The following is a 26829-nucleotide window of genomic DNA, read 5'->3' on the forward strand; positions in this document are numbered from 1 at the left end:
GCTTTAGCAATCTAGCCTATTACTGATATAAGAGCTATAAATGATTATGTATAAACTAATAACTAGCTGCTGTAATGAAGTGCAGTGTGTTTGTAGATCAGTCCATCAGCTGTCGTGTAAACACACTGACTCTTCATCTGCTGCTCCAGTTAATCCTCACAGCAAACACAGAAACACTGAGCAGAGAAGAGAAAGTGTTTGTTTCTACTCACCTGAATCTCTACCGAACAACAGTGTGATGAGATCTGATGTTCGTCCTCTTATCCTTCACTGTTTTAGCATTAATTCAAAATCTATTAATTTCTCAAGGCAGTTTTGTATGTTAAGTGATGTGACTGTCAAACACTGTCACTCATATATATTATTTTTTTCATGTGTGTTTGCAGATGTTAAAAAGGCCAGATTTATTCATTTATTCAAAATGTATTGTTTAAACTTAATTTCATGTAATATTTTATTTTAAATGATTCGATTTTTCATTTTCATCTTAATTTTCCTTCATTTTTAATTTTTTAATTTGTTTTTATTCATTTCTTCTATAACTAAATAAGGATACAAAGTCAATAGACTAAACTGAATCTTTTACTATGAATCTAATTCATTTGATTTTTCGTTTTGCTTTATTTTGTTAAGTAATTGAACTTAATTTGTTTTATTTAGAATAATAGATTATTACATATTTTTATTTGAAAAATTAGTAATAAACTATTAATAAAGTTGAGTTAAAATATATCAATATAACTATGATTTTCGTTTTTTGCACTTATATTATTATCATTATTATCATTATTATGTTAATGTTACAACATTAATACAAATAAATAAATAGTATAATAAATAAAAAGAAAAAATTAAGTACTTTCTTCTCTGTGTCCTTTCATATAACTTTCTAAATGTAGCCTATGTGATGTTTAATCAAAATAAAGACATTAAAGTAAATAATAGATTCCTGATCATCATAAATGTTGTTTGTTTACTTCGACATGTCCTCAGCAACATTAGAGGTTTTTATTCTTCAGTAAACATGTAAACAGGAAGCGGATCAGTGACTCTTTCTCTCTAATCCTCCTCATTAAACATTCATCTCCTCCCTGAAGCTGCAGCATCACACTTCATGGCTGCTCCCACACCCTCATCCACTTGACTCCCGGGACCCGCCTCCGTCCTTTTTAACGACACACACACACACACACACACACACACACACACACACACACACACACACACACATACACATACACACACACACACACACACACACACACACACACACACACACACAGGCCGTTAAAAAGCTCGGAGGACACACTCTCTTAGTGTCTTCCCACATTATCCCTCAGTATTTTCCGAGCTGTTAAATCCTCTCCGGTCGGCCCGTCCAGCTCCGGGCTCCCGCTCCGTTTGACGGCATTCATGGACCTAAACAGCCCGTTCTCCGCTCCTCTTTAACGGGCTTCAGTCGGTGAATCAGCGCGGACACAAACCTGGAACTTTCTCTGTTTCTGTCTCCCCTTCCCTCTCCGCGCGTCATGTCTTTTGGCACCAACACAAGAACGGGCTTCTTGGTGCAGGACATCCTGGATCTCCCCGACTCCACCGGGAGGTGCGGCTCCGGAACCGAAGAGACAGAGGAGGACGACACCGAAGAGGCCTCCGCGGAGGTTTCGGGGTCGGAAAACGCGCAGAAACTGGGATTTACCGGAAGGAATTTGTGCGAGCGCGGCGAAGGGAGCTTCAGCAGGTGGAGCCGCGGATCCGGTAACCTGCACTTCTCATGTGAGGAGATTTAATTTTAAAAATAGTCATTAAAAGTTAATACTCACACTCATTTTAGTCCATATTTACATTATATTTATTTAATTCCTACCTTTAAATTCTGGAATTTGACGCTCTTCTGTTCGTGCGTAATTATCAAATCGATTGTAACCGTAATAATCTGCTTTACTGTCAGACTTATATGAGGTCTCAATTAATCAAAAACTAAACAATCATCTCGTTATTAATGGTAACTGTTAAATTTACAGCTCAAGAGTGTTGCTGATGTTCAGTTTTTGTCGTTTTTAACCAGAACAGCAAGTGGAGAGGTGTCCAGTCTATCAGTTGAACTAAAAATCATGTTTTTGTGAAGGGAGGTCAACACTGTTTTCAAATCAGCCGCAGGATGTTTGTAGGAAAATATGAAGCGAAATAATCTGAGCTGAAAACTCGTAGACCGTAAAAAGTGAATTGATTTCTGTTAAGAGGAGACATAACTTCAGTCTTTTGTTGTTTAAAAGAAAAAAGATTAAATTACTTGTGATGGAAGTTTCTGTGTTGTTTCAGGATAATAAAAATATTGGGAGTAATCAGATTACTTGTCCTCTCGCCCTGCAGTACACGGTCTTTCCTTACAGTCCCGAATCGAGCCTAAATCTCCCGAGCTCTCCCCGGACGAGTCCCCGGACGCGGAGGGGGATCCTGCGGGCGGCGCGGTGCAGAAGAGCCGCGGCAGGAAGCGGCGGGTGCTGTTCTCCAAGGCGCAGACGTTCGAGCTGGAGCGCCGCTTCTGGCAGCAGCGCTACCTGTCCGCCCCGGAGAGGGAGCACCTGGCCGGGATGATCCACCTCACCCCGAACCAGGTGAAGATCTGGTTCCAGAACCACCGCTACAAGATGAAGCGGGCCCGGACCGAGCGCAGCCTGGAGGCGCTACAGCCGCTGCCGGCCCGTCGTGTCGCCATCCCGGTCCTGGTGCGGGACGGGAGACCCTGCGACCGGATCACAGCGCAGGACCTGGAGGCGACGCTCAGGTCCGGTCTGAGCCTCCCGCTGTGTGCCTACTCCCCGCTGCTGCACCCCGGCCTGCCGCAGCAGCACCCCGGGGTGCAGCAGCTGGCGCACATGTACCACTGGAGCTGGTGAAGACTTTGACTGATGGATACATCTCCAAAAATACGAAGGAGAAGCTCGTGTTCGGTCTTAAAATGGTCGTTTTTCCTGTCAGAACAGGCCCCCTTAAAAGATAAATGCGAGTGAGAAGATTCATCTTTTTTCAATGGAGTTTGATACATTTCATCTGTTTTTCCCAGAAAAATAACTAAAAAATAACTAGGTATTCAAGGATATAATTAAAATCTAAAACTTAAAAAACAAATCCATTATTATTATTATTATTATTATTATTATTATTATTATTATTATTATTATTATTATTATAGCATAATAATAAAAACTCACCTCTTTGGAGTTTTTTATTTTCAGCATTTCTTCTACACTTTAAAGGACAGTTTTTGTGGCATTAGATAATGTAACGGCGAATTCCCCTAAAAAAAAAAAAAAAAAAAAAAAAGACATTTTTTCAGTCTCAGCAGTTTGGAAAATTTGTTGTTTTTTATTTTCACTCTTCATCAGAGATAACAAAAGACTTTCCCCCTTTCAGACGCGCAAAACGTCTAAAACTACACTGACTCTTGTTGTGGATAAAAAGAACCGAAGTGGAATCGATCTTAAAACAGATCAAAACAAATGTTTAGTTGTTGTTTTCGGGATTTTGTGACGTTTTCGTTGTCTCTTCGTGTCTCTTTTATCGCGAGAAAATCTTTCCGTGTGTTTTATAAAATCTATTTATAATGTTGACCGGTGACTTGTTTTGTAATAAACTGGATATTTATGACGGTGAATAAACGTTGGAGCAGAAGTGAGTGCTTTGATTTTAGCTCCATGTTGACTCCATCAGGATGGATTTTATAGATCAGTTTGTAGGAATATTGATAATATTGTTATTTTAAAGAGAAATTATTAAGATCTTTTAAATCAGGAATGTGCACAGTATGCATTTTATGAATAATTGGTCTCTATCAGGTCATATTAACTTCAAACTTCTGCAGAATTTCTAAAATAATAATGATGATTCATTATCCAACAAGTTAAAGTCTTTGACAGTTTTTTGGTTTCTAAAATGAAATTAAGATTTACTGTTATGTTCCTATAATATTTCTATGATGTTCCTAAAGGCAAAATTATGCCTATATTGTCTAAATCATCTATATTGATCCATAAGGATTAACCCTGGGTTAAAAGTCCTGATCCTGATCTGGTCTTTTAAAGATTGTAGAAGTCCATAGAAAGATTAGTTATCCTAAACTGTAACTCAGTTTATGATATTCCTAAAAAATATATATATATATGTGTCTTTATGAACCTAAGAGGTCTGTGGTGCGTTTATAAGGTTCAGGACTCTTCAGTGGGTCCCAAAATAAATCAGAGGGGTCACAATATGATAAAAACAACAGCAAATAAGGCTTTTCTCTATTTTATTCTTTAATTTATTGTATTCCATTTATTGTAATACACTGACATTTTCACCTTTTCAGTCCTCTAAAAAACCTTAAAATGACACAGTTTGAGAAGAACGACAAAGGCCATCACCTGTCAGTCACAAGTAGACATCACCTCATTTTAAAGGGCCACAGGTTAAAAAAGGTTGGGATTAATGTAATGTGTCATATCTTCAGTCATTTAAGGAACAAATTTAACTGTTTTTTTACTTCTTTAAAGTCCAGACTGGATTAGAAACTGAGCCACGTGGGCTGCTAAAAGCCTTAGGCGCACTCAGGGTCCTTCAGGTGGAAGCTTTATTACCTGATCTCAAGAACTTTATTATTATTTTAGCTGATATTGAGCGTACATGGTGCTTACTTCAAAATGATTTTATCCTTAATTAAGTTACCTCCCAGCATCATGTCTGGAATGATGTACAAAGAGGAGAAACAGACAGATTAATTGGGATTTTATTCATCTACTCTGGATCATGATTATTTGGAGTACAACCAAAGTATACAACACAATAATAACAAAACAATGGCACCCGCAGGAATGAATTATATACTTAATCAAAGGTGGAAAATTCTTCAAAAAGGCATCTGATTTACAAATATCTTTTGGTCTATCTGACTGTAATAACAAAAAGAATTTAAACACGGATGGGTGATTTAAATAGTACTTTGGCGAGTACTTGTCTCTATAATTTATTATGCTTGCATTCAAACAAAATGTGATACTCATCTCCCAGAAATTTGTTATCACAAAGGTTGCACATCCAGTGATTTCTAGCCCTTTATATTCTCCAGTGATCTTGGAAATCCTGGTGTCACAAATAAACATTTTTTACCCAAACAGGTAAATCTTAAACCTGCATTACATGATTTTTTTGTCCAGTTTTCAGCAGAAACAAGCAGTGAACACAACTCTAACATATCGTCAGCTCTTAAGTTGATATGTTGAACTTGTTAGCAAACAGTTGCTTATTTCCACATCCAGCAGTTACGGAGCAACATTTCATTCATTTGGCGTCGTGTTTCTATCCACCTGGTGAATCTAAGTCCAATATTCACTCTCTTTTAGCTCTATTTTTGCTCTCTACCAACTCCTGAGGGAAATATCTGGCCCTTTAGCTGCTAAATTTTCCACTATGTTCACCAGCTAGTCTACAGCTAACTGTTTCTGTTTGCTGTTTGGTGCTGAGCAGGTAGGGTACAGTGGCTTTTTAGAGCTTTTTCTCTGAAAACAGCTGTCTGCTGCGGCAAAAACGACACTAATGAGAGCACTGGGAGTGAACCAGAACAGTAAAGTTGCAGCTGGACAACTAAACAATGAACTGAAACTCATTATTATCCTGTGGTTATACAAGTGTAAGTGCAGGTTAATAAAGTAACATAAATATGGTAGTATTAAATGGGTTGAAACAAGCCAAAAATGTCCTCTTCCTCCTCCCCTTCCTCTTCTTCTTCTCCTCTTTTATAGCAGCAGGTGACACATTATAAGCGCCTCAAAGCTTTGACCCCCTCCTCCTCCTGTGACATCATCCCTCTGAGATGAGCTGACCTCTGGCCCCACTGGATACAAAGACCCCCCAACACACACACACACACACACACACAGGGGTCTTTCTTTCCTTTGTCACAACACAGTAAATAGCTGGTTTGCTGGTGAATGAAGATGTTTAATCCTGTCAGACATTAAAGCCACAAACTAACTTAAGGGCAGAATCTTCAGAGTTAAATTGGCTCTATATCTGCACCAAATCTGATATTATAAATGTTTAATTTATGTATTACTTCTATTATGTTTTTTTTCACTAATTGAGCTGACAGACTTTGTGTTCAGCTGTCTAAGTGTTAACTGAGCTCATAATCACTGTAAGAGTTCATTTAATAACAGTGATCCAACAAGAGTCAAAACCTAATTATAGAAAAACAAACTAAAGTCAGGGGATATGATGCTAAAGTAAACCTAATCCTATATGTATTAAAAATGATTAAGTCTGTAAAATCTCTAAAGTATTGTGTGTGCATCCAAAGCCTGATATATCTTATTCCTCTCTGCCGTAGACCTCCGTTGTCTAAAAACACGTCAATGAGCCACACTGTTGCAAATAACTATGTATGATATATATATATATATATATATATATATATACATACATACATACATACATACATACATACATACATACATAATATGATATATAGCACAACAAGTTAGTGAAGCTGTAAACAGAACCATGTTCCTGCACATGCTCAGTAAACAGAACTTACACAGAACTACTCTCCAGAGACTGAAAACATGATTGCTGTTATTACTCTCTGGAGACCAAACTCTTCATAATGAAGTAATGTCACTCAGTACAGCAGTGTGGCTCACTGATGTGTTTTAATAGTTTTTGGACAACAACGGAGGTCTACAGGCTTTGGGTACACACACAAAGGGTTGCAACTAAACAATAAATTGGTTATCAAAATAGTTGCCGATTAATTTTCTGTCAAATGACTAATCGATTAATTGTTGCAACTCTACACACAATACTTGTTCATTGTTGGTTTGGCTCTGCACGTGATATTTGTTGATGAGAGGAAATATATAGAAAATCACCAGACTTATCCTTGTAAGTTTGCACTTTTAAAGGTACTCGAAGACGCTTTAGAGACTGAAAACATGATCACTGTTAGACATTGACCATACTCTTACATACCCTTTTAAAAGGTGACAATATGTCAATGTTGAGTTCACTCACCGGGACATCACACATTGGTTTGTGGACTGCTGTTTTGAAGCCTCTAGTTTGGCGATTTGACCGTCGCCATCTTTGATTTTTGGAGCCAGAAGTGACTATATTTAGACAAAAGGGTGGAGCTGACCCTAGAGCTAGCTACTAGCTTGGTAAGAATAGTGCATTTACAGTCTGGTTAACTGTCATAATGCTAATGCTAATGCTAATTTTTGCTAGCAAAAAACAGGCATAAAATCATTAAAACAAAATGTACTTGCTGGAAAAACAGACCAGCTGACTCTGTGGAGGATCTTTTAGCACAACCAAACCAAAGTCAAACAAGACTTTTTTAGACTGTGAAATAGCAACAGCTCTTAAAGGGCAAAGGGAATCTGGACACATTAGGTGCTACCCGCTTGAGTTCACTACTTCTTTCCGCTGCCCCATGGTGGCCAAAAAATGTTATTGCAGGTTTAAAGTGAAGGTGTGTAGCTGCTTTGAAAGAAAATACATTCAAACATCTACAAAGTATGGAGCCCCTGATGTTTAAAAGATATATATATATATATTATCCTGTGTGCTCAAGTTATATATAAGATAATAATTTGCAAACACAAAATGTCATCGAGATCCAAATCCTGTGCAAATAAATTATTATCTTGTGTTTTGTGATTAAAAAAAATGGCATCTTTAAGGACTTTGGGGGCTCCATAGCAAACCAAGTTTATTGTACAGCACCTTGCAACAACAAGGCAGTTGAAAGTGCTTCACATAAAACACATAAAATGCAAAAGACAAAAAAAGAAACTCAAGACATTATCATATTTTATCTATGTCTTACTGATTATTTTTGCTCTGCATGTATCAAAATGTGTTTCGTGGTCTTGTCTTGCCTGCATGGCTATATGTACTGAATATTGTTGCTGTATTACTGTACTCATACTTGGTTGTTTGCTGTTGCTCTGCATGTCTCCTGTACTGTCTTGAGAAGGATTAATTTGTTGCTGTTGTCTTTATGGTGTCTTGTTGTCTTCTGGTTGTAATTTCTAACCACTTAACCTCCTTGTTGGTTTCAGAACATCTCACCAAAGGACTGCAGTCTGAAAATTAGCAGCTGGCTAACACTGGCACATTTACAGAAATGTTCAATAATGTGTATTGTTGAAAATGAAATTAAATACTCAATAGGCCGTTTTCACAGGAGACATTTTTGCTGTGCCCAATACCAAGCTAAATACCACTTTGTGGCAGTCACCCATTCATTGGACTTGCTATCATTTCCCTGTTCCGAATTCGTATTGTATGTCGAAATCCCTCTGGGTTGATTGGAGGGTTATTCAGATCACCTGTTGTGCAGGGTGTGGGGATTGGCTCCCAAATAGTAATTGAGAGCAGCTGGGTGCATTCTCCTCTTGGCCAGTCAGGGTGTGACGACACCCTTTTTCTGGGGTTTAAGAGAGGATAGAAACTGCACACCCTGGTCACTCTGTTCTTTCCTCAACTGGTTGCAGACTTCATTTGTAGAGATTGTCAGACAGAAACTCTGGTCTATTCAGGCCCTTTTGAGTTTTCATCTCTGTCTTTTACCTCCCTGTTTTGAGGGTACCTTTGAGGAACACTACAAAATAAACCTTTCAACCAAGTTGGGTCTCTCTTAGTGCTATTTGTGCAAGAGGTTGTGCTTGCCTCACAATAGCCTAACCCCTGCAGGCTTTATATTTTGTTAATTTATCATACATATTGAAGAGACATTTTTTCATTATTATTGTTGAAGAGGCATTTGTTTATTAAGGGGATGGTTCCCTATGTACAGAACCTTGTGAGGTGGTTTCTCCAATTGATTGTTTTATGTGGCTGGGAGCTGGTTCTCAGGCTACTTTCTGATCAGCTGTGGTTTGGAGGAACAGTACCGCCACAACTTCTATACAGTATATTACAAACTAATCCTTATAGTAGGCTAAACTGTTTTGCAGTTGTACAGAGAAAAGACATCTATGTTTGTTTCACACTAACAGGAAATGATGCATAATGTGCATCGTCTGATGTCAGTCAAACTGTAGCTGTGTCCCAAATTCAGACCACACAAAGCAGGTTTTGAGCATGTAGTGAGTTCACATCGGAAAAGTGACAACAGTCAGTGTGCACACTAAAATGTCCACAGTTTTGTGTGTGTTGTTGATGGACAGAAAAAAACATCAGGAAAATGCTTCATGACACTAAAACAAAAGAGCTAATTTATTTATTTAAGGTTTTATATCATACTGTGACCAGCGGTGGTTGTATATTAGACTTGATCTCTCTATTTTTCTGCACATTTGAAACAGTTTCTCTCTCCCTCATTTTATTTTCCTCAATAACTGATTTGATATCGTATAGTGTTTTTTATATTGTAATGTTATATTAAATTCAGCTCACTTTTATTTAAGAAAAACAAACATGATTTTATTTAATTTCACATCATTCTTTCCATGTCTGTCTCATCTCTCACACTTTCAACACAGTATTTTTATCAGATATATGTTTTGTTCCTATTTTTTATTTTCATGTTTATTGTCTGTTGTGATTTGATTTTGATCATTTTTATGTCTGTTGTCCCTTTCAGGACTATATTTCTGTTTTAATTTATTTAAGGTTGGTGTAGTTTTCATATACAGGTTTTTATTTTGTCTTCACTGAGGATTCGTATAGTTCAAAAATGAAAAATGTGACTGTCAAACTTGTTTTTCATCATGCTGACAGCAGGTGGCAGCAAGAGCTTGATCATGTCATGTGTTTGCTAACAAACACACACACTGATGTTTCCATCACGTCAGAGGACATTATATTAACTTAGATTAATTTCCTGCAGACTCACCGTAACCTAAAACCAAGTCTTCACCCTAAAATTAATGATTTACATTATGGGAACTTGGTTTTTTTTTTGTCCCAAAGATGGAGGTGAGTCCCCACAACATGAGGAATGAATACCTACACACACACACACACACACACAATGAGAGACAGAAAGTCTTTAAATTTCTACAGCATTTTTTTTCTCCTCAGCAGATTTGAAACATGTTCGTAAACAGAGACTGTAGTCATGATTTTCCTTAGAACAGAACATAAAACGTTGATTATTTTTCAATAACGCAACAAAGAGCAGCAGAATAAATGGAACAATGCAACTGTTAAACCTGCTGTATGCGACCCCAGCTGCCTGCTTGTCTGCACCAGAAGTACCTGCTACAGACTGCTCACAGCTGACTGTGGAGGCTCCATTAAAATCTAGTCTTCTGTTGTTTATGCAAAATGTCGTTTGGAATAATACACCAAATGCTGCAGACATGACACACATCCAAAGTAGATTTTCTTTCAAAAAGTCACTTAAACAAAATTTGAATGAATGAATTGTATTGCAGGTTTGGAACCTTTTTGATTATTTTGTATTTTCTTTTTGTTTCTATTTTAACAATTTTGTTTCTGTTGTTATTGTAAGTTTGTATTATCGTACCTATTTTCTGATCTTTATATTTGTTTGTTGTATTGATCAATGTTGTTTTTAAATTTTTGTTGCTGTTGTTGTGTGGACAAGAAGACTAGCAACCACTTTGTGGAAGCTAATGGGGATCCAAATAAGGGTTAAAGAATAAAGAGTAAGGATTTGTGCTCAATCTCACCCAATTACAAGGTGCATGGAGAAAAAAGTATAAAAATATAGCGCCAAATCACAACAGAAGTTATCTCAGGGCACTTTTCACATAGAGCAGGTCTAGACGTATTCTTTAATTTACAGAGACCCAACATTCCCCCATGAGCAAGCACTTAGTGACAGTGGCAAGGAAAAACTCCAGGCTCCAGAGAGAGACACAAATAACCACAACAATAATAACAATAGCAACTATAATAATAATAATAATAGAAATATGACCAATAATAATAGCGGTAGCATCAAGCTGGACCAGTCTGTCCAGCAGTCTGTCTGTAGCCAAAGGTCAACTACGGGGAAGAAGCCAAGTTAATAACATGCATTTAATAGTACATGAATGCATACAGGTGGAGGGGAGGAGGAGGAGGGAGGAGCTCAGTGCATCATGGGAAGTCTAGGCCTATAGCAGCATAACTAGGGGCCAACCCAAACTATAAGCTTTATCAAAAAGGAAAGTTTTAAGCCTACTCTTGAGAGGGTGTCTACTCCCTGGACTGAAACTGAAAGATGGTTCCACAGGAGAGGAGCCTGATAGATCAAGGCTCTTTCACCTTGCAGCCTGCAGGGTGAAACCCAAACACAGTGGTCTAATAATAAAGTTGTTCTACAAGATTTGACCTTTTTTGCATTTTAAAATGCAACCTTGAGTACTTTTGTGTGCTATATGAGATTTTGAGGCTGAAGTAGGGAACTTTGTGTTAAGATTTTTGCAAATTGAAACGTTGTTGTGAAAATTGAGCTAAAACATAAAACGCAGCACATTTAGGATCATGCATTTGCTGTTTTTCAAACTGATGCTGTTTGTGCCATCTGACTTTAATGCATCAAAACAAAGGAGGAAAAACAACAGCTTCACCATACCAGCTGCAACAGTCATCACAGAGCTGCACCTGAACAGTGAGGCTGAAGGAAATTAAGTTTGGTTCATGGTTTCAGGACCTTTTACACACAGAAGAAGAGGAGGAGGAGGGTGGAAGGAAACCAACATGAAAACAGATTTGTCCTAATCAATTTATTATCCAGTTTTATGGTTACTTGGGAAACAACTTGAGAATCTAAAGCAAAAGCAAACACAATGCCATATTAAATCTGCATTTCTAGCAGGAAAATAGACAATCTTAATGACCTGGAAAACAAACAATCAAACATAATGGATGAAGACGGACATAAAGAGTTCAAGACTTGACTTGGATATGGACATTAAACCCCATCCAAACTATTTTTGTCAATGTATACGTATTATGTGTGATGAATGCAGTGCTGCAACTGATTATTTGCTTGATTTATTAATTAGTTATTTGGTCTATAAAATATCAGAAAATGGTGAAAAATGTCAGTCAGATATAATAACAATAGATAAGATATTGAGTTCACTGTCACAGAGGACTAAATAAACCAGAAAATATTCATATTTAAGAAGCTGGTGCTGAAGAATTTGTCCATTTCTTCTTAAAAATTAACTTGAAACAATTAAACCATTATCAAGATAGTTGCTGATTAATTTTCTGTCAATCAGCTAACTGATCAACTTATCATTGCAGCTCTGGTTGAATGTCACGTCATGTTTTGTCACTCAAAATTTGTGGAAAATTAGAAAATATATATTTTTAAAAATCATATTCAACAACTTAGAATTACACATTACAATGAGATTGCTTTGAATTAAAAGAAACACAAATTAACCTCCTGGTGGCACTCTGGAGCTCAGCAACGCTTAAACAGCCAGCAGAGAGCTCTTCACACACACACACACACACACACACACAGCTGATGACATGCAAGCGTTTTCAATGTTTCTCATGTTTCTTAATGCGGCTTTTACTGCTAAGTGGTGCAGAGTCAGCGCCTTGACCTCCGTCGACCCACACACAGACACACTGAATGATTTCTGAAGACCACTTCTGGATGCGTGACCTCTGACCTCTCCCCGCACACTGTAACAAGGTCAAGATGGAGCCTTTTTTCCCCCCTGGTACAAGCTGAAATATGTGAGTGCGATGCAACCTTGGTGATAAAAAAACCCATCGTACAGTCGCCTGATTCAGAAGAAAATCATTACAGAGAAATGTCACAGGAAGCAACAAGAAGCTGAGCTGAAGATTTAAATTTTAAACTTTTAGAAGCCGTTTGGTGCAATGTTGGTTTAAGCTGCAAAAATCTTGATATTAAATGCACCTTGTCATGGAGACCCTAAAATCCAGATAATTAGATTTTCGTCTTTGTCACACAAGATATCTCACAACTTTGATATAACTGAATATATCAAGATAAAAACAAATGCACAGATTATAATCGTGTGCAAACAAGATGAAACAAGGGATCTTTTGGAAAGTGTTTATGAGATGAAAACTTGTTTGCAGAAGATAAAATATCATCTTTCAGCACTTTCGTATGTATCTTTAGGGATTTAGATTTTGAGTTCACATCAGGAGTTTGTTGCCTGACATGAAGAAATATTGCAAAATGAGCACTAAATGGGTTTTTTTTTTAAATAAAATACTCAAGATAAAACATAATATAGACTCACATAACATCACATCAAAAAGACAGTGATTGTGTGGCACTAATTCAAGATGCATCAGTGATGTTAAACAGAAGAAGGAAGGATTTGAAGGATTTGTCTCAATCTTAATTGAAGGGAGACAATTTATTCCATCCATGACCCCAAAATACAGAAAAGTATCCTCAACCATCTTAGACTTGAATCTTTATAAAGATTTACAACACTGGCTCTTCTGTTATGATCATGACTTTCACCCACCTTCTTAAAATAATGACAAGGTAGTTGGGAGCACATCCGTTCAGTAACCTAAAATCTATATTTCATTGAATCTGATTAGTTTTTAACAAATATGTTGAATATATTTCCTGCCTCTTATATTATTTTCAAACCTCTACTTCTTTTTATTGATGTACAGTATTTCTTACCTTATATGGCTCATTGTCGTCACTGATGGTTGAGATATATTAAAGCCACTGTATGTGTAGGCTAAAAAATGTCCAAATTTGGCACCTTTCAGTAGTAGCATGAAGGAGACTGTTCTGAGAAAAACAGTAGCATAATTCATTTAAACAAATGTCCAGAAACAACAAATGTTTGTCATGTGACTCTTGCCAGTTAATCTGGTTGCTTTCAGATGAGTGATTCTAGATGTTGTACTGGATCTGGACTATTTACTCTTCTGCACAGTCCTTTACTTCATAGAACGACTACATACAGTATCCACTTTATCATTTACTTTTTTGCAGCATAGCCTCTCTAGTCAATGATAATATAACTATTAGTTACAGGTATGTCAAAATACATTGTTCCCTTCTCTGCTTGGTGTACTTCCCTCTTCCTGTTGAATTCTTACATTGATATAAACTGCTGAGTTGGCAGTAAAATCCTCATCTTTCACAGCGATGGTGGTATAGTGGTGAGCATAGCTGCCTTCCAAGCAGTTGACCCGGGTTCGATTCCCGGCCATCGCAGTTCTGTTTCCTTGTTCATAAAGCAAGTGGCATTCCCTGGGGCTGAAAAATGAAGACCTTGCAAAAGACTGCAGTTTGTCCAATGGCCACTTGAGGCTGCTTCCAAAAGTGAGTCAGTCCATGTACATCCCCATGGTGAAATGCCCAACTTTACAGCAGCAATAAACATTTTTACAGCCTGGTACAAAAAAGAGTTTTGGTCTCTATAGCTAATCTCCCTGTTCATGACAACTGTACGTTGGGTGAATTTTTATATAATTCACCCATTTAATATTGTTAAGGCTTAAAGGTACGCATAATTAAGGGCATGGCTGCTTTGAGTGGCAGGTGGGTTCCGTCACAGGCAAGTCGCTACCACGGCGACAACATTGCAATACTGCCCTTACAAACTGTCTGTGAAGCTCTTTGTGAGGTGATTATATGAATGTTGTACTGTAGTGTACTTTTGGTGAAATAACACCTATGACATGTATCCATTTGATACCCCAACAACAGTTTCTCATCAAGGTAGTTGTCGTGGCCGAGTGGTTAAGGCGATGGATTAGAAATCCATTGGGGTCTCCCCGCGCAGGTCCGAATCCTGCCGACAACGATGCGACGCCTTAATCTTGTTCACATGCTGTCTGTTCTAATTCTGAGAATTCTCATGTCTCCCCACCAGCTGGGAGCACTGGAGGGACCTCTTGGATGAGTAGTGAAATGCCTTCAAGAATGAAACACTGAATCTGGTTGCTTTCAAATGAGTGATTCTAGATGTTGGACTGGACCTGCGCTATTTGCTCCTTTGCACAGTCCTTTACTTCATAAAATGACTACATACAATATCCACTCTGTTATCATTTAGTTTCTTGCAGCGTAGCTTCCGTAGTCAATAATAATATTACTATTAGTTACAGGTATGTCAAACTACATTCTTCTCTGCGGTGAAATCCCCGTCTTCCACAGCGATGGTGGTATAGTGGTGAGCATAACTGCCTTCCAAGCAGTTGACCCGGGTTCGATTCCCGGCCATCGCAGTTCTGTTTCATTGTTTAGAAAGCAAGCAGCAACTTCCGTGGCTGAGAAACCAAGCCAGCGTGAGTTTACTCCAATGGCCACTTGAGGCTGGCTCCAAAAGCCAGTCATTCTGCGTAGACCCCCATGCTGCATGTTGAAATGCCCAGCTTTACGGCAAAAACAAATGCGTTTACAGCCTGGTACAAAAAAGGTTTTTGGTCTCTTTAGCTAATTTCCCCGTTCATGACAACTCAACAGTGGAAGGTTTTTTATATATCACTTTTACATTACTTTTCTGCAGCATAGCTTCTGTAGTCAATAATAATATTACTATTAGTTACAGGTATGTCAAAATACATTCTTCCCTTCTCTGCTTGGTGTACCTTCTTCTTCCTGTCCCTTGTTCCTCCTCTTCCTGTTGTGGTGTTAAGGTGTGACATGTATGCATTTGATACCCCAACAATAGTTTCTTAGCATGGTGGTTGTCGTGGCCGAGTGGTTAAGGCGATGGACTTGAAATCCATTGGGGTCTCCCCGCGCAGGTCCGAATCCTGCCGACAACGATGCGACGCCTTAATCTTGTTCACGTGTTGTCTGATCTAATTCTGAGAATTCTCATGTCTCCCCACCAGCTGGGAGCACCGGAGGGACCTCTTGGATGAGTAGTGAAATGCCTTCAGGAATGAAACAGTTAATGTGGTTGCTTTCAGATGAGTGATTCTAGATGTTGTACCGGATCTGGACTACTTACTCTTCTGCACAGTCCTTTACTTCATAGTATGACTACATACACTATCCACTTTGTTATCATTTACTTTTTTGCAGCATAGCCTCTGTAGTCAATGATAATATTACTATTAGTTACAGGTATGTCAAAATACATTGTTCCCTTCTCTGCTTGGTGTACCTCCCTCCTCCTGTCCCTTGTTCCTCCTCCTCTTCCTGTTGACTTCTTACATTGATATAAACTGCTGAGTTAGCAGTAAAATCCTCATCTTTCACAGCGATGGTGGTATAGTGGTGAGCATAGCTGCCTTCCAAGCAGTTGACCCGGGTTCGATTCCCGGCCATCGCAGTTCTGTTTCCTTGTTCATAAAGCAAGCGGCATTCCCTGGGGCTGAAAAATGAAGACATTGCAAAAGACTGCAGTTTGTTCAATGGTCACTTGAGGCTGGTTCCAAAAGTGAGTCAGTCCATGTACATCCCCATGGCGAAATGCCCAACTTTACAGCAGCAATTAACATTTTTACAGCCTGGTACAAAAAAGGGTTTTGGTCTCTATAGCTAATCTCCCTGTTCATGACAACTGTACGTTGGGTGAATTTTTATATAATTCACCCATTTAATATTGTTAAGGCTTAAAGGTACGCATAATTAAGGGCATGGCTGCTTTGAGTGGCAGGTGGGTGCCGTCACAGGCAAGTCGCTACCACGGCGACAACATTGCAATACTGCCCTTACAAACTGTCTGTGAAGCTCCTTGTGAGGTGATTATATGAATGTTGTACTGTAGTGTACTTTTGGTGGAACGACACCTATGACATGTATCCATTTGATACCCCAACAACAGTTTCTCATCAGGGTGGTTGTCGTGGCCGAGTGGTTAAGGCGATGGACTAGAAATCCATTGGGGTCTCCCCGCGCAGGTCCGAATCCTGCCGACAACGATGCGACGCCTTAATCTTGTTCACGTGCTGTCTGTTCTAATTCTGAGAATTCTCATGTCTCCCCACCAGCTGGGAGCACTGGAGGGACCTCTTGGATGAGTAGTGAAATGCCTTCAAGAATGAAACACTGAATCTGGTTACAATATCCACTCTGTTATCATTTAGTTTCTTGCAGCGTAGCTTGCGTAGTCAATAATAATATTACTATTAGTTACAGGTATGTCAAACTACATTCTTCTCTGCGGTGAAATCCTTGTCTTCCACAGCGATGGTGGTATAGTGGTGAGCATAGCTGCCTTCCAAGCAGTTGACCCGGGTTCGATTCCCGGCCATCGCAGTTCCGTTTCGTTGTTTACAAAGCAAGCGGCAACTTCCGTGGCTAAGAAACCAAGCCAGCGCGAAAGTGCCAAATACTGCAGTTACTCGAATGGCCACTTGAGGCTGACTCCAAAAGCCCATTAATCTGCGTAGACCCCCATGCTGCATGTTGAAATGCCCAGCTTTACGGCAAAAACAAATGCGTTTACAGCCTGGTACAAAAAAGGTTTTTGGTCTCTTTAGCTAATTTCCCCGTTCATGACAACTCAACAGTGGAAGATTTTTTATATATCACTTTTACATTACTTTTTTGCAGCATAGCTTCTGTAATCAATATTAATATTACTATTAGTTACAGATATGTCAAAATACATTCTTGTTGAGGTGTGACATGTATCCATTTGATACCCCAACAACAGTTTCTCATCAGGGTGGTTGTCGTGGCCGAGTGGTTAAGGCGATGGACTAGAAATCCATTGGGGTCTCCCCGCGCAGGTCTGAATCCTGCTGACAACGATGCAACGCCTTAATCTTGTTCACGTGTTGTCTGATCTAATTCTGAGAATTCTCATGTCTCCCCACCAGCTGGGCTGGGAGCACTGGAGGGACCTCTTGTTATTGAGTTGACAAAACATTAGAAGGGACATTTATGCTTTTTGTGATTTTCTGTTTTGTTTTATTTATATATATATATATATATATATATATAAACACACTGTTCTAATGTCGGATGTTAAACATGGGCAAAGTTCCAAAACTTGAGGTGAACATATGTAAAAATGCTGCCTGCAAGTCAAAAGTCAGGGCTTCAACCTGCTCTGAACACTTCTTTTGCAAAGTTACCTCTACTTCCTCATCATGATGACGTCAGATTGTTGTTTCATGTGTTGTTCTCATTGTCCAATCACATATTTCAGATCTGATTAAGACTCAAAAATTTACGGATGTATTTAAGAAGATGAAATTTTGAGCAAAGAACAAGAAAAAGTAAGTGAAATCCTGCTATAACTGTTTGTTTACATAGCATCTGGAGCTGGAGGTAGCTTCCTGAAACTGGCCAATCAGAACAGAGTGGGCTCATCAGGAGGCGGGGCCTTAAAGAGACAGGAGCTAAAACAGCCTGTTTCAGACAGAGGCTGAACTGAGGAGCTGCATAAAGGGCCAGTATAAGATAAAAACTGTAAATTATGCAAAGATATTCCAGTAGAGCCCTAGAATATAAATATAGATCTGGAAATGTGCATGATATGTCCCCTTTAACAAAACAGCTGCAGTTTGCTTCACATTTCCCACACAGAATCAATGCTGGTTTCTTTTAACCATGACCCTGATTATTCCCGAACATTAACCTCTTAGTTATTTTAACCCAAACCATGTGACCAAGTCTTTTTGTAAATTTAAGAGACTGTCCTCCCAAGAAACATGACACAAGAGGTCATAAATGCCAGTGGCCCAAAACAAGCTATATTTAGGTTTCAGTAACAGCGCTCTCTAGTAATTATGACCTTCTGCAAAGGAGAAAATCACATGATGTCAATATATAGCATTAAAGTCTGCATTTGGAGGAGATGGGTCAAAAAAAACAGGGGACTTTGCCACAGGAGACCGTTGTTCGTCCTGTTTCCATCCACGAATCAAGACTGTTTTTTAAAAAGTGTAACTACAGTCGTCCCTGAACCTTAACCTCATGGTTAAGGTTGTAGCCATGACGATGAAGGTAGCCTAACTTTAAGGAAGTAGTAACTTTAACCCACACCATGTTTCTCTTACTTTAACAGAGTGATTTTAACCTAAACCTTGATCTTTCCCTAAACCTAACCAGACCTTAACCACAGCGTTGTCACAGACATATGATGTCGTCCAGCTGATTACTGCCAATAGGAACGCTGGATAAGAAAACACTCCTAAGTGTCGTTCTGGAGTCACATAGTGAAACCATGTTTAATTTGGAGGATTTGTTGTAACTTACCAAACCTCAACCATAGTGGTGACACATCAAAAACACTTGTGTGTGTGTGTGTGTGTTTTACAAACTACTTTCTTGTTTAATTTGGAGGACTTTGTGGTTTTTGCAGTTAGTCGCCTGTACTTGAATGTTCTTTACCTATTTAGAAAAACAAGAAATGATAGATAGATAGATAGATGTGCACCAACAGATGTCAATCAAACTGTGACTTTGGAAAGCTACTTCACCAAGAGGGGTTACTTTTTCTCAAGTTTTACATCTTTATTATTTTCTTTTTAGATGTTTTGCAGCTGTCTCACCAAACCACTGTCTGCCATTTGTTTAAATGGTTTTCCAGTTGTGAGTAGATGCTCTATTTCTGTTGCACATTGCATTGTGGGACTTTCGTGTTCATCAACAGCACATTCAATAATCCAATCTGCAAAGTGACATTGTTTGTTTACTTAATTCAGCCACTTTTTACTTACTTTTTCTTTTTTTTGCCCAATTGGTGGGTCTGAACAAGAGGATCTAGGGTTATGTTTTGTGCTTTTTCTTTGAGTTTTGACTGTCACATCACCTGAGAGCCCTCCACTCTCTTCCTCTCAGTGTGGAGTTATATGTTGGTGGATTTTTCAATGTTTCAGGAGCCAGGTGGTCTGGATGCCACCCCCCCCCCCTCCCTCCCCCTGGCCTCCTGGTTGGAGTGGGCTGCCTTTTCAAGAGGCGTTCAGGGGCCCCAGCTGCTTGGCCTAATGTTCCTCTAGAGATCAGAGGATTAAACGGAGGGGAGACGGACAGAGAGGCAGGCAGAGAACCAGGGTCTGCAGAGGAGAAATGAAAGGAAACGATGAGGCAGGAAATGTAAAAGTAGAGGGAGAGAAAAAAAGATGCATACAAACAGAGGTTGTAGCAAGTGTCTCCTCCACCTCCTCCCCACAATTTGATGCTAAAAAGACTGTAAATGTGTCAGATATCCACTTGATATGACTAACTCAGACTGCTGAAGCCTCATATAAGCTTCACATCAACTTTCAATTGCATTGTTGCACAAAATGACTGTGCGGACACACAACGGATGTTGGCCTCCATCACTTACATTGAAACGCATTCGAAGGGGATCTTTCAATAGCCAGTATGAACAGGAGGAATGATTACAGAGAGGAAAACCTCTTTCAGTGTTCATAATGACACCTGAATGGTATTTTAAGAAACACTTGAAAAATTGTGAACCTGTCCTTTTAGAAAACAAAAGTCTGAATATGGCAACATGTTATACACCTGGCTGAGGTATAAAAGTTGGTGTGTGGATAAAAAGCAAAGAGAAACAGACTTTGTGATTAAATGATTCCTCAAGAATACATGAAACAAACAGAAATGTCATACTTTCATCATGTTTTCTGGTTTGAGTTGCAGCTTACGGTCGGCGCCATCTTTTCTATTTGAAGGCAGGATCTTCCAAATATGGAGCACAGGGTGTTGCCTTTCATGCTCTGCAATTATGCCCCGCCGCCTCGGACCCAAGCTAACACTAGCTTAGTGGGAACACCGAGCGGTGCACATTTTGACACTAGCTACTTTAGCTAAATTGTGCTAACAGGGAAGGTATCGTAATCAAGTAACATTGAAATTAATGAAATATTGCAAGAATACTCAGTGTGAGTCCCGGAGCCGGGGAGAGCAGCAGGTGAGCCAACTGTCAATCACAGCTGTCAATCAACGCCCCCACAGCAGACATCACAGCTACTATCTTAGTCTTCAGATCTTTTTGACAGAGCAATAATTTCCAAAATGACCACTAGCACACTTATTAGAGGGCCTGAATTTAGAGATCGAGACCATAATGACTTGTTGAAAACAATCATGGGTATTTCTAGAGAGAAGTGGAGGCTTTTTGAATGGAGGTCAGTTGGAGCATCTTTAAGGTAGATGCCGCCTGATATGACCCACTGTTCTCTTCTTTGCTGTAGGAGCTGTATGGCAGATCCACTGATTTAAACACGCACAGACTGCGAGTGCTAACACAGCTAACATGCTAACCGTTTTCTACAAAGTTGTAAATTAAACAGCCTTGTGTTTTTGCAAATGAGGGACAATATCTGACCAGAAGTGAACTGGTTTTTACCCTCCTTATCACTTAAATGAAGGGGGAGAGAAATCCAGTGTGACTGCACCTTTGGAGGACTTAATGATACACACCTGTTTTCACTAGAACTAAATGAGCAAATGATCCACACACGAACATCAAAAACTATAAAAAAAAATTTAAAAAGTGTAAATGGTGCTAATTAGGCTACAACGTTGCACATTAACAGATCAAATTTAGAGAAACATTTTCTATGTTTGGTTATGAGAAAAGAATAAAACAAACAGAATAGACCCAGAAATACAAAGTTCTTCACATCATCATCATCATCATTATCATGAGCAGCAGTATTTTGATTGCTAAAATGTTTTGGATTTCAGCTTCGAGTGGAGAACAAATGTGTTGAAGAGGTTAATGTGTTGAACTGTCAGGTTATTCAGCTGCACAATTTGCTGACTGACGTTATTTCATACAAAAACTGAACCACATCGATGACTTCCTGCCCTCCACGGTACATTATAGGTTATGTATGCCCCGAGCCTGACAGTACTTGACACATCAAAATAAGTTATTTAATAAAAACCTGTATGTGTGTTTTCACTTTAATTATTTAAGCAGAAATTTGATTTTATTTTTGGATTCATGTCTGATAACTGATCGTTCACTGATCTGCTGCTTGGTGCCTCCAAACCTCCTAAAACCCTCCTCATTTCATTCTAGTCTACTTGTTTATTGTTACCTGTACAGGTGTGTTTGGTTTTGTTTTGATTCCAATATGCATAAAGATAATTATTAATCTGAATATTAAAAGATAAGTCTAGTGATATTCTATATTTTTATTGTCGTCAACAAATCCAATAAAAAGACCAAAACCAACAATGAATTAATCTACTTACAAATATTGTCTGTTATCTGATGTTATTAACATTAAATTGAAGCATTTCTTTTGTTATGTTTATATTTCAGAGACGTTTTATTGTGTGCTTTTTGTCGCTAATCGAGTGGACAGACTTTGTGTTCAGCTGTCTAAATTTCTGTGAACTGAGCTCATTAACACTGTAAGCGTTAATTTAACAACAATGATCCAACAAGAGTCAAACGGAGACTACAAGCTAATTATAGAAAAACACACTAATGTCAGGGGATACAATGCTAAAGTAAACCTAATGCTATTTTAAATATGATTAAGTGTAAAATTTCAACAAGATTAACACATCAATTTAAATGATAAGGCTGCCAATTTTCTGTATTTTTCTTATTGTCACCAAATCTCATGTTTGGATCCAAACCAACAATGAACTGATCTACTAACAAGTATTGTGTGTGTGTGTGTGTATAAAGCCTGATATATTTTATTCCTCCGTGCCGTAGACCTCCATTGTTGTCCAAAAATGATTAAAAACACATCAATGAGCCACACCATTGCTCTAGTCGACATGTTCCTTCATCACCATGAATACACACACTGTAGTTTCCCACACACACCATCCTGCTGCCAGAAACACTCACTAGAGCACCAAATGTGGATTCATCCGCTGCTGAAAATAGTCCCCAACAAATGCACTATTTCCTCCTGTTTGTTTGTTAAAAACTACAATGTCCAGCTGTTTGAGGAAATTACTGGTTGCCATCTTCAGTAGGAACTAATGAGCTTTGACCTGAGAGCCACAGACAGGGTGGAGAAGTCAGACAGTGTTGAGAAAGTAGAGAAATAGACTAAGACATTGTTGGTTTTGTGTCTGTTGATGGGATTTGTTGATGATAAAAACATAAAATATCACCAAACTAACCTTTTTATGTCACAAATGATGACCATAAACAATGCATTTTGCGGCGATTGGATGGCGAGCACCTCTGTTCCGGTAATTTCTCAGAGACCCCTTTATTGACAATATAACCTAGGAAAGCTATACATCCTCTGAACACCTGAGGTCTCTAGTTTGTGGTTGTAAAGTTTCATGAGGCTGTGATTATCCTAGAGGTAACAATAGGTCATTTTATACAGTGAGGTCAAGTTTCAAAAAAATGGTCTCACTACAAAGAAATGGCTACTGTGGGGACTGACATCATCACACAAGAATACAATTGGGCTCATTGAATCAACAAGAGTCTCAGCTTTTCAGTCATATCCCATTTTTGCAATTCCAAGACTGTTTAGGGACCCCAGTATGCAGAAATATTCAAATACACAATTCTTAGAAAAGGTGAAAATAACACATTTATACTGCATGCAAAGAACTGCATGTTTTTCATCTAAAATTGCATGGGATTAGCATCAAGTGGGCATGTCTGTAAAGGGGACTTGTGGGTACCTATAGAACCCATTTTCATTCAGATATCTTGAGGTGAGAGGTCAAGAGACCCCTTTGAAAATGGCCAGGCCAGGTTTTCCCTCACCAAAATTTAGCCTAACTTTGGAGCGTTTCTTAGCCCCCTTCCCGACAAGCTAGCATGACACGGTTGATATCAATGGATGTCTTAGGTCAGCTAGTTTTATAGTATCATACCAGAATCTTCACTGTAGCTTTAAAACTGAGACCGCCACAGCTCCTGAAACACAGTAACGTCAGCCGAGGAAGCCGGCATCCTTGTGGAGTTAAGAGGTTGAAACATGGATGAAAGGCAAAACCATTTCTTGTATGTGTGGTGCATTTTAACAATGGATAAGATTGACTCCCACTATATTAAAACAAAATAGGAAAATTACTGGAACCAGTTCCCACAGAGACCTGGAATGAGATATGCTCTGGAGAACACACCAGATCAAATACATGGAGAGAGTTTGGATGGAAACTTATTGTACGCTTCTTCAGAAAACCTTATATAACATGTAAATTTAATGAATCCACGTCTGGTGTTTGCTGGAGGACATGTGAGGAGGTGTCAGCTAACTATGTGCATACACTCTGGGCATGTCCAAAGCTTAAGACCTACTGGGACGACATATCTATAACACTCAGGGATGTTTTAACATCCTGTAGTAGCACTACGTGGAGTGATACCAGATGGTATTGAAATATGAGAACATACTTATCTTCTTCAGATTCTATTTGCTGCAGTTATCAAATGTATCACTATTCGTTGGCTAGATCCAGATCCTCCTACTCATACAACCTGGTTACAAAAACTATGGGAACTACACTGTATAGAACTGATCACTCATTACTCAAACACACAGAAACTCACATTTGATAAACTATGGAGACCTGTTAAAAGTATAATTATGCCTGATCATAGATAATTATTGAACTGTTGTCTTTTTGTATACTACCATTGTCTAATCCTGCTTTATTTATAACATTTTTTTCTTTCCCTCATATTTTTCTGTTATTTCCTATTTTTTTGCCACGATTATTGAACTTACTTTTACTTGCAGCAACCATGCAAGAATGTAGAATGCAAGTAGGTTATGTAAGCTGTATGTGGTGGTGGGTAGAGGGAAGATGTGGGAGGGTTGGGGAGGATGTGTGTGTGTGTGTGGTGGTTTCTATGCTTTAAGTTTTGATCCTGCATTTGAAAATAAAAAATGAGTTCAACACCAAAAATGTTCACTCACCTTATGGTTGAATTAAGCAGGATGGAGCCTTTAGAGGTGTGAATGCTTTTCTCATTTACAGATATTTTCTCTCCGGTTTGTAACAGTTCTTTTTTTGCTCAGTTAAACCAGACTGCAGTACGGAAAAGAGTCTTAACTGCCTCTAAAGAGACCGAAGGAGGTCCGGGTAGCTGGTGTTTGGTCGGGGACTGTAGCTTTAAAGTTAAAGATCCCCTTTCAGACTTGTTTTAAGATCTATGTAAAATACTCAACTTTCAATAAGAATTTGTGTCTGATACAGATTTTCCACACAAAAAAAGTTAAATATCTTGTTAAAATCCTTAAAATGACATCTAGTTCTTCTCCCTCATTAAAAATTCCAGAATCTATGAATATGTAAATATTTTTCATTTCAAAGTTTTAACTGCTGGACACAAGATGTCTCCTACTTCACTGTAAAGTCCATCCTCAGTGTTTGTGCACCGGAGGCGTCAAGTTTCCACATCACACTTGTGTAAGTTGCATACTGGACTGTGATTGGCTCCAAACTATTTGTGATGTCACACATCATGCTTGCAGGCCCGCCCCTTAAAAATCAGATTTTCAGCGAGCTCAGAGAAACTTTCCACTTTCAGCAGATGGATGTGAAAATAAACTCTGCACATATTTTATCATTCTGCACAGTGAAGCTCAAACATCCAACTGAAGGAACAAGAAGAAAAACACTTTTTTCAGTATTAAGGGTGAAACTCGGCATCGAAGAGTTCAGTGAGGAGTTTAAATGCAACATACAGACTCCAAACCACCAGGAACAAAATTCTGGTGGAAAAAATACAGAAATGTCGACTCCTTTATTCACTTTTTATTTTATTGAGTCTAAAACTACTTCAGCGAGCTTGTAAAACTTACCATTGTGTGTACATTTTTAATTATAAATACAACATAAAACCCCTAAATGTAATTTAAAAAGTAACAATGCAGTACATGATCACATCGTCCTCTATAGCTGCAGCTCTGAGGATGAACGAGTCAGAAATATTAAAATAATAAAACGACAGCTGACATTCTCCTGCATACTTTTAATTCTGATGCTTAAAGTGCATCTTTCTGATAACACTTCTTATTTTTAATGCATTTACTTGAAATTGAGCATTTTTACAAGGTGATACTGCTACTTTTACTTAAGTAAAGTTTGTTTTTGTAATATTATCGTAAAATAATATTAGAAAGCCAACAAATGGAGGCAACATGTAGTCCCACTTTTAAGTAAGATGGTAAACACACAATAAGATACAATAAACTCAATTTAGACTAATTATTAGTTTTTATAGAAATATTATTATACAATAACTAAAAAACATCCTTTAGTGTGTTGTAAGCTGTTAGAGGAGAGCTAAAAGTCATTTGTGCAACAAAATCACCATAAACTCATTATAGGAAAATTATGAAAACAACATAATAGAAATAACACTTGAACAAGTTCCAAAGACACATTATAAGTCTCTACAGGAGATAAATAAACACCATTAAGATCTACAAGTTCAATAACTTCCTAAAGAATACAGCAGCTATCAATAAAACTGATATGAATGCATTTGTGGAAGCACCATCAAGTGTTAAATATTCAATAATTTACTGTAGAATAACTGAAGTCTTTATTCTTTATTTTCCCAATCAGCTTCAAAAAAGTAGTCTTTCATCCTCCCGGAGTCCAGACAACAGCAACAAACCGCAATTTAAAACAATATTGATCAATAAAACAAGAAAGAGCCAAACAAGACAAATATATAAATCAGAAAATAAGAAAATTAGAATAAAAACAAAGATAAGATATTTATATTGTGGCTGATTACAGTGTTATGAAGCATTTCTGCAGAGTTAAACAGTTTATAGGCATGTTTAAAACTCCTGATTACCAATATGTTACATCGTTATCGATCATTTATTAACTGTTTATGCACCAGTCATCAACAGTGGAGTTATAGTTAACAAAGACATTAATAAACACTTAAATATATATTTATATCTGTTTCCAACTACACTATAGTGTGTTATAATCCATTTACGAATTGTTTATATTAGTTCTTAAAAATGCTA

At 38.3% G+C, this 26829-nt stretch overlaps 1 protein-coding gene and 8 non-coding genes across 9 annotated transcripts; all 9 read left to right on the forward strand.

Annotated features, from left to right (window-relative positions):
- Nucleotides 1–1316: 1316 nt before the first annotated feature.
- On the forward strand, nucleotides 1317–3081 carry nkx2.2b (NK2 homeobox 2b). The gene is made up of 2 exons (XM_042390189.1): nucleotides 1317–1776; nucleotides 2374–3081. Exons 1-2 carry the CDS (start codon nucleotides 1530–1532, stop codon nucleotides 2898–2900), a joined length of 774 nt encoding a protein of 257 aa, XP_042246123.1. The 5' UTR covers nucleotides 1317–1529; the 3' UTR covers nucleotides 2901–3081.
- Nucleotides 3082–14113: 11032 nt separating this feature from the next.
- Nucleotides 14114–14185, forward strand: trnag-ucc. Its single transcript has one exon. It is a non-coding gene; the product is annotated as a tRNA-Gly (tRNA).
- Nucleotides 14186–14695: 510 nt separating this feature from the next.
- trnas-aga lies at nucleotides 14696–14777 on the forward strand. Its single transcript has one exon. It is a non-coding gene; the product is annotated as a tRNA-Ser (tRNA).
- A 352-nt stretch (nucleotides 14778–15129) lies between these two features.
- On the forward strand, nucleotides 15130–15201 carry trnag-ucc. Its single transcript has one exon. It is a non-coding gene; the product is annotated as a tRNA-Gly (tRNA).
- A 461-nt stretch (nucleotides 15202–15662) lies between these two features.
- On the forward strand, nucleotides 15663–15744 carry trnas-uga. The gene has a single exon. It is a non-coding gene; the product is annotated as a tRNA-Ser (tRNA).
- A 440-nt stretch (nucleotides 15745–16184) lies between these two features.
- Nucleotides 16185–16256, forward strand: trnag-ucc. Its single transcript has one exon. It is a non-coding gene; the product is annotated as a tRNA-Gly (tRNA).
- A 510-nt stretch (nucleotides 16257–16766) lies between these two features.
- Nucleotides 16767–16848, forward strand: trnas-aga. The gene has a single exon. It is a non-coding gene; the product is annotated as a tRNA-Ser (tRNA).
- A 265-nt stretch (nucleotides 16849–17113) lies between these two features.
- Nucleotides 17114–17185, forward strand: trnag-ucc. Its single transcript has one exon. It is a non-coding gene; the product is annotated as a tRNA-Gly (tRNA).
- A 415-nt stretch (nucleotides 17186–17600) lies between these two features.
- On the forward strand, nucleotides 17601–17682 carry trnas-aga. The gene has a single exon. It is a non-coding gene; the product is annotated as a tRNA-Ser (tRNA).
- Nucleotides 17683–26829: the final 9147 nt, after the last annotated feature.

Source organism: Thunnus maccoyii, chromosome 17 (assembly GCF_910596095.1).
Source record: "Thunnus maccoyii chromosome 17, fThuMac1.1, whole genome shotgun sequence".
In the NCBI taxonomy this organism is placed as follows: domain Eukaryota; kingdom Metazoa; phylum Chordata; class Actinopteri; order Scombriformes; family Scombridae; genus Thunnus; species Thunnus maccoyii.

Coding starts and splice junctions, on each gene's coding strand:
- nkx2.2b (XM_042390189.1), top strand. CDS start 1,530: ATGTCTTTTGGCACCAACACAAGAACGGGCTTCTTGGTGCAGGACATC. Junction 1,777..2,373: donor CGGTAACCTGCACTTCTCAT/GTGAGGAGATTT, acceptor CTCGCCCTGCAG/TACACGGTCTTTCCTTACAG.